Below are 8,299 nucleotides of genomic sequence, written 5' to 3'. Positions count from 1 at the left end.
GAATAAAAGAAAATGTATCTCGAATTCATGGAAGAATACCTCGCGTTAGGTCATATGTCTCCTACAGACAATAAAGTTCCTTTGACTCCACATTATGTCATTCCACATCAGTGTATCAGTGTGTCCTTAGGCCCCAGAGTACGTCTACAAAGTTGAGTGTCGTATTTGACGCCTCTTGTAAAACGTGGAGAAGAGACCCCTCAGAGTCCTTGAGATTGTACCAGCTCAACACCGTAACATATGGAACTGGCCCAGCTCCATATCTAGCGATTCGGTCTTTAAAAAGGTTGAGTGAATCTGCCAAGCTTTCATTCCCTAGAGCTGCTGAAGTTATTGGATCCGACTTTTACGTCGATGATATGCTAACTGGTGCTGCATGCGTCGAGGAGCTCAGATCTATCAGGTCTGAAGTGTCTCAGGTTCTTCAAACCGCAGGGTTTGAATTGACAAAGTGGTTTTCAAACTCACCTGAGGTCACCGCATCTGAGAGCACAGTTAAATCCATACCGATCTCGGATTCAGAGTCGACGAAGGCGTTAGGAACATCGTGGTTGTCTAACGAAGATTCTTTCAAATTTTAAATTGATAATTCCGTCATGGGTATCAGAGCGACAAAGCGGAACATATTATCGGTGACATCGAAGCTGTTCGACCCCCCGAAAAATTCTATTGCAGGAACTCTGGCTGAACAAGTTGGATTGGGATGAGTCGATTCCTGTGCATTTGGAAACTGCGTGGAATAAATTAAAAAATACATTGTCTCGTTTGGAAGAGATATCAATTCCGCGGTATGTGCACACCGATCCGATGTCACCGGTTCAATTGCATGCCTTGCCGACGCATCCATGAGAGCTTATGGAGCTTTCGTCTATATTCGTAGCAAAACTGCAGAAGGTTTTAAACTGTCATTACTGACTTCAAAATCTAAAGTAGCGCCGCTCAAGACTAAAACGTTCCCAAGGCTTGAGTTATGTGCCGCTCACCTTCTCGCAGATCTCTGTCACAGAATCAAACCCCTATTAAAGGTCCCTATCGAACGAATAGTATATTGGTCAGACTCGGAAGTCACGTTGCATTGGATTCGATCCCATCCGTCTTCTTTGTCGATATTCGTCTCGAATAGGGTAGCGGAGATTCCGGAGTGGTCAGGAGAAGCTACGTGGCGGCATTTTCCAACTAAACAGGACCCAGCAGATATTGTATCAAGAGTTTGTGACATAGAGGAAATTAGTAATTCAATCTGGTTTACTGGACCAGCCTTTTTGAAGAATGAAGAAGAGACCTGGCCCAAAAATGCACACTTCGTTCTTGATGAAAGGGTCCTAATTTAGGAATCAAGGAGGACTGTGGTAACGATGGCCGCAACGGTACGGAAGTCGGAACTCAAGCTGCTTAGAGTGTTCGTTTACATGTTTCGCTTTATAAGGAAATGCAGAGACAAGAGTATAGTTTTTGAAAAAACTCTGGCACCGACTGAGTACAACAAAGCCTTTTTAAAGATTGTCGAGACCATTCAGAAACACGAGTATCACGAAGTACTAGAAAAAGTTCGGAAGAACTCCAGAGTTGGCCGAAGTCTTCAACGATTGAACCCATTCATTCATGAAGACTCGGGTACTTGGTGTAATTTTTCGTTGTTGCGAGTTGGGGGGCGATTAGCAAATGCTCCTATATCGTACGATGCCAAGTTTCCACTGCTGTTGACAAAATTCTCCCAATTTGTGCAGAGCTATGTCCGGCATCTTCATCTAACCAATTTTCATGTCGGGCCACGAGCACTTGTGAGTCTCCTTCGACAGCGTATTTGGATCGTAAACGCTCAGGAGGTCTGCAGTCAAATAGTTCGATCATGAATTCGCTGCTTCAAATGCAAGCCTCGACTAATGACACAAATTATGGGAAATTTACCCGCAGATCCGCCCATTTACTATATGTGGCGTTGATTTTTGTGGCCCCGTCTATACGACCTTGAAAATTTGTGGAAGGCCTCCTTATAAGTCCTACATAGCGCTGTTTGTTTGTTTTGCGTCCAAAGCGGTTCATCTAGAAATTGTTTCAGATTTAACCACTAACTCCTTTTTATTGGCTTTCCAAAGGTTCTTTGGGCGCCGAGGATGCCCTCGCACAGTCCATTGCGACAACGCGACGAACTTCGTAGGAGCTAGTCGCCACTTCCAAGGCCTTCGGGAGCGGATCGAAAAGGAGGCAGACGCCATACGCGAATTCGCATCAAAAAGCGGATGCGAGTTTGCGTTCACACCGCCTCGGGCTTCGCACATGGGCGGTCTTTGGGAGGCAGGTGTGACGTCTGCCAAGAACCTACTCCTACTCGAGGCAGTGCTGAACTCCCGACCGCTAGGCGCGTTAACCAACGACCCCAGCGACGGAGAAGCGCTAACGCCCGGGCACCTGCTGACAGGCGGGCCATTGTTCCCCATCCCAGCACTCCGGACCCCGGACCAGGCTGGTCTCAGTTGCTTGCGGCGATGGCAACTTGTCTCGTCAGCCAGGCGAATGTTTTGGTGGCGATGGTCCCAGGACTATGTACTGGGCCTTCAAGTTCGGGGCAAGTGGCACCAGGAGAAGGCCAACATCCAGGAAGGACAGCTCGTCGTCGTCGCCGAAGACAACCTGCCGCCTCAGCAATGGTTGATCGGGAGGATCGTGGCAACCCACGCAGGAGAGGACGGTATTGTCAGGATCGTCGAATTGAGGACCAGTGAAGGAGGAATTTATAAGCGGGCCATCCACAAATTGGCGCCGCTTCCAATCGGTTGAAGCCGGATGGGCCTTCAACGGGGCCGGTGTTGGCTGAAGCCAGTTTTTTTGATTTTTGAAATTTAAAGTTTGAAGTCTAGTATAAGTTAGTTTAGGGCGAAGGCGGGAGCGCAATAAAGCTTTCGTTCGCACTCTGCGAGTTCGCTCCGTCTTCGCCAACCTTCGGTAAGCTAGGCTTAAGTATGATTGCGGAGAAATAGATTATTCGTAAAATTTGATTTGAGTCGAGCGCACGCATCTTTTCGTTTTCGTCGTTTTGCCAATAAAATTATTAATTAATCACCCAAGTTTCGGTATTAAATATTTAGAAAAACTATTCTAAATTTTCACACCATTTATATTATCTCTCCTATGGGAGCAATAGACTATAGTCTCCCGATCCGGCCCGATACTGATTGCTTGCACAACTATTGATACATTTCTAGTTCAGATAGAAACATACAGACGGGCAGACGACATACATATAAGTATAGTTCGACCCAGATCGTATATCAAGAATATATAAATTAGTTAATTTTACTGTAGAGGTTCCCTCGCTGCTGTCTCTGTGCAGAAGTCCGGTTAGTTATTTCCCTCTAAGTATTTAAATTCACAGTGGAGGTTCCCTCGCCGCTGTCTCGGTACAGAAGTCCAGTTAGTAATTTCTCTCCAATGGTGAATTACGAAGATTAGGATGGAAGGGTGACTGCCCTTCTTTACCTGCTGGCCTAGAGACTCAGTCAGTGAAGAAATAATAAAATGGTTGACGGCGGTTGCCGGAGTTATATTGAATGAGCTTGTGCTCTTTATTCGATGAATATCAAAATTTAACTAAACTTAAAGCTAACATAAAATGGGACTCATAGTGGCCACTCCAATGGGTAGTGCTTGCCGGCTATGCACGGGCTTCCGGCCAGACGCTGTGTCAGCAATTTGGCCGGAGCGAGCTTTCGGACGATCGGTCATTGCCGTCGCCCGGTTAACTTAGTTAACTACCCCCCCTCAGGATTAAGGCCACCCTCGGCCGATCCTATTTGGGCGATCACGACCTTCTTAACGCCAGCTGGCAAAATGTGGCTCCAGATGTTGTAGAGCAATTGTTGACCGTGTGAATTGCTCCATTGCAATCAGCTATTATTTTGTCCTCCAGCCTGAGAATCGTGTCATGATGGGACACGGGAAAAACAGTGATTTTAATACACGACGATTTGATTATTGGAAATTTGATGACAAAATAAAAAAGGTTAGCGGACTGTTATATTTTAACGGAAGCAGCGGACCATAAGTCTTTGATGGGGGTATCAATATATCTTCTAGGTCTGCATGATCTAGTATACTAGGGCTCACAATGTTGGCCTTAGCTAGAGCTATCGCTAGTAATAAGTTTTGCAGCTCCATACTAATCATTCTATTTCGGGATAATAACATCTCATAAAAATGCCCCGTGTCAACTTGGGTTCCCTTGGCCGACCTCAGAAGTTGGTTGACGGTGGTAGTAATATTATTAATTTGGTCTTGTACTTTACTATTGATGTATATCTGCCTATTGTTTGCATTTATTAACTAAAATTCATTAATGTTTAATTTTTTCGAAATCCTCTGCATCTGGCGTTCCCGCCACTACCTTTAACGCCGCTCCCAGGAAATCCAAACTCCTAGCTACTCTGTGGTGGATGCTCAACGAGTCGAGAAGCTCACGCAGATGAGCGACATCGACACTCAAAAGTTTCTGCATGTGTGACTGGGGAAACATGCTGGTCATGCCATCCGTTTCTTCCACCACGCGCCTATATTCTGAGAGATTCGCCGAGTGTGTAACGAACGCGAATTCTTTCCAAACTAAAATCCTACTATCAATGAATGGAATATATTTGGCCTGCGAGTAGTCCGTGACGTGCCCTGATGTTACGGTAAGCAGGACTAACAGGGATACGAATGCGAACCTGTAATATTGGATGTATTGTAGTGTTTGTTTAAAATATTGTAGCCCACCACCAAAGCATAAAGAATAAAGCACAATTATAACAAAAACTTATACCAAGTGGATAGGGGTGAGGAAATATGGAAAAAAACTTATGCCAAGTGGCTAGGGGTGAACAAATGTGGAAAATAAAACTTACACCAAGTGGCTAGGTGTAAAAATTAGAAAAAATGAATTATTATCTAATGTTGTCCTTGTGGACCACCCTCCCTTAATGAGGACCGTGGTCCCCAGGTCCGCTTCAACAGCTTTTTCCTCACACAGTGGTGTGAGTTTATTTCCAAGCCTTCGGTTTGACTTAACCAAGACTTTCTCGCCGACTTCGAATGTTCTGCATTGTCGGGAGGCATTTTCCCTGGCCCTGAGCGTGTTTTGCGCCCTAACGATCTTATTCTGGACGTCCGTCTGTGGGTCGTCTGGGTGCTTTTGCACGATGTCGACTGGCCGTTTGTCAACGACAGAGTGAATTGATTTATTTTATTTGGCGGTTGCCAATAAAATAATTTCCACAGTATCGGTTATCCCCTTGTCGATTTTTAGGCAACGAGCAAGCTCCAAGAGGGTACTGTGAAAGCGCTCTACTTGCCCGTTTGAGACGCTATGAAGTGGTGGGGCATTTGCAATGCTAACACCAAAAAATTTTAAAGCATTGTTATAAAAGCCTAACGGTATATTTGCTTAATACATTTTAATTAATAGATCTTGAACTTGCATAAAACGCTTATAACGGTGAAAAAATATTTTCCCAATATGTGTGTTTATGGGGAAGACAACCAATATGCCACCCTTGTAATTAAATAACGCACGAGTAGGTTAAGTTAATTTAAGTATGTTTATTTTGGAGTTGCAACCTTTATGTTTTTTCGTTTTTTGATATTTTCGCGAACAATGTATGCGAGATGAGTTGGTGTTTGATCTGAGGTGAGATAAGCCGAAAGCGCGGCTTCTTTATACCGTCGCTTTGACGATTATAGATAATGCAGATAACAAACATAAGAGAGTCTTTAAGAGCGGCTCCCAACTCCCTACACCTATGTGCATAAAATTAGGTGCTGGCGGTCTGCTCCGAACATACTCCCCCGTTGGAAGAGGCACGGTTTCAACTTGTTGGGAATCGACGGGCAGAACGGCCAGTTTGGCGACGGCTCTCTTGATGATGCCCGTAGCTGTACGGACCATAACTACTCTGACGACGCCGTCCTCGCCGGGAATGACTTCCTGAACTCGTCCAAGGGGCCATTTTAATGATGGAACGTTGTCCTCCTTCAGCAACACGATGCTTCCGATCTTGATGTTAGATCCTTCGGAACGCCATTTGCTTCTTTCCTGAAGAAGTGATAAATACTCGCTGCTCCACCTTCTCCAGAATAGTTGCTGCATTTGGGTCACAATTTGAGGCTGAGGCGGCCTTGAAGGAGATGCGTGACATCCGGCTCAGGAAATTTGGTGTAGCTGGAACCCTTTAAGAAATGCGCCGGCGTTAGCACCTCGAGGCTTTCAGCGTTTTTTGAAATTGGACAGAGGGGACATGAGTTAAGGATAGCAGAAATCTCGTAGGCAAGAGTTCTCAATTCATCGAGGGATAAGATGGATGGACCGACGACTCTGTAGAAGTGAAACTTGGCCGATTTGACAGCGGCCTTCCATAGGCCACCAAAGTGTGGAGCACGCGGAGGTATGAACTTCCAATCTATCCCGTCCGCTAGGCACGAAGAAGCTATCGAAGCTATATGTTGCTCGCTCAAAAATAATTCCTTCAGCTCTCCTAACTCGCTCTTGGCGCCGACAAAGTTAGTCGCATTATCACTCCAGATAGTTCGCGGACTGCCTCTAAGGCTGATGAACCTTCTCAGAGCTGCTATGAAGGAATCTGTTGTGAGGTCCTGGACGACTTCCAAGTGAGCGGCCTTCGTGGAAAAGCAGACAAAGACGGCGATGTAGCACTTGTGCGGTGCCTTGTTCCGGGACTCTGCTTTATGATAGAATGGCCCACAATAGTCGACTCCTGTCGTATGAAATGCTGGGTTAGGTTGAACTCGATTCGCTGGAAGACTACCCATGATGTGCTCCCAAGTCACAGGCCTCATCCGAAAGCATCTAACGCATTTGTTGATGACGCTAGCCACGAACTTCCGACCTCCAATCGGCCAATATCTTTGTCGTAATGTGGCAAGCAACGCCTGCGATCCTGCGTGCATGTATTTTTTATGGAAATACACGATGATTGCTTTGGTGACTGGATGGTCCTTGGGAAGCAATATCGGATGCTTAGTATCATAGTCCAAGTTTGCGTTCTGAAGTCTTCCACCAACGCGAAGTAATCTATCGGTGCCAAGAATTGGCCTCAGCGAAATCAGTTTGCTCTTCTGTGGACACGGCTTGCTCTGGCTAAGAACTCCATACTCCTTGGCTAAGTGAATCTGCTGGATGCTCCTTAGAAGAAGTATGGTCCCCGAGTTGATCTCCTCAACGGAAAGATGGCCATTGGAAAGTAGAGGCTTGGACCTGCAATTCGAAATAAATCGATACACGTACGCAAATACACGCTGCAACTTATCAAACGTGTTAAGGAATTTGCAGTTAACAGAAATGTCAACGCACACGGTTCCAATTAGAGTCGCGGAACGACGCTCTGGAAGATCCCTTGCTACATCAAGCAGGGAAGGCCATTCCGATGAGTTCTGCAAAAGAAATGGAGGTCCATTAGCCCAAAGAGAATGCTCCAGCAATTCTTTAGGTGTACAGCCTCGCGACACGACATCCGCCGGATTGAGGTTGGTTGGAACATGATGCCAAGACATTCCTTTCGTCATCTCCTGAATTTTTGCGATTCTGTTGGATACAAACACGTTGAACTCCCTAGGAGGCTGTTTAATCCACGCCAACACGATAGACGAGTCAGACCAGCAATGAAAGGCGCAATCGAGATCTATGGTTTCCTTGACGCTTACGATAAGCTCTGCCAATAAAAGTGCTGCTGAAAGTTCCAATCTTGGAACTGTTAAGACCTTCAACGGGGCTACTCTCGACTTGGCGCAGAGTAGATAAGCTCTTGTGCCTTCATTGTCCTCCGACCGCAAATATAGGCAAGCTCCATAAGCTGCTGTGCTAGCATCACAGAATCCATGCAACTGGATGGTCGCTTGCGGACGCGTTACGAATCGTGGAAATTTCAAGTTCTGGACGATCGACAACTGAGAGGTCAACTCCCCCATGACGAAAGAATTGGCTCTGGCAATGCGTCATCCCAATCCACATTAGACTTCCATAGAGATTGCAAGAAGATTTTAGATTTGGTAACGATTGGCGTTATTAACCCGAGAGGATCATAAAATTTGGCTATAGTTGACAATGCGATCCGTTTGGTGACTCTATGACTTGACGATATCTGAGAAAAATTGAACAGGAACTGATCAGAAGAAGGATCCTAAGCTAGCCCCAATGCCTTGGCGATATCTGATCCATCGTGAAATTTAATAAGCTGTTCTTTATCGCAGTCCGACTCTCCTTCGAGGGCAGTTGACTCATTCGAACACCATTTGCGGATTGGAAAGTGTCCTC

The 8,299-nt window shown here is 45.7% G+C and overlaps 1 protein-coding gene across 1 annotated transcript; it reads right to left on the bottom strand.

Annotated features, from left to right (window-relative positions):
- Positions 1-6,123: 6,123 nt before the first annotated feature.
- On the bottom strand, positions 6,124-7,539 carry LOC122320354. Its single transcript, XM_043208547.1, has 2 exons — positions 7,340-7,539; positions 6,124-7,243 (listed from the first exon to the last, which is right to left on the bottom strand). Exons 1-2 carry the CDS (start codon positions 7,537-7,539, stop codon positions 6,124-6,126), a joined length of 1,320 nt encoding a protein of 439 aa, XP_043064482.1.
- Positions 7,540-8,299: the final 760 nt, after the last annotated feature.

The sequence above is a fragment of the Drosophila ficusphila genome, unplaced genomic scaffold (genome assembly GCF_018152265.1).
Source record: "Drosophila ficusphila isolate 14025-0441.05 unplaced genomic scaffold, ASM1815226v1 contig_470, whole genome shotgun sequence".
Taxonomy (NCBI): domain Eukaryota; kingdom Metazoa; phylum Arthropoda; class Insecta; order Diptera; family Drosophilidae; genus Drosophila; species Drosophila ficusphila.
Note: the sequence above shows the minus strand (reverse complement) of the source record. Positions and strands in the feature narration are given on the sequence as shown.

Excerpts from the sequence above, each read along its gene's own strand:
- LOC122320354 (XM_043208547.1), bottom strand. The coding sequence starts at position 7,539 with ATGTCTTGGCATCATGTTCCAACCAACCTCAATCCGGCGGATGTCGTG. Across the intron at positions 7,244-7,339 it reads GCGACTCTAATTGGAACCGT|GTCCAAGCCTCTACTTTCCA; the intron begins GTGCGTTGACAT and ends TTCGAATTGCAG.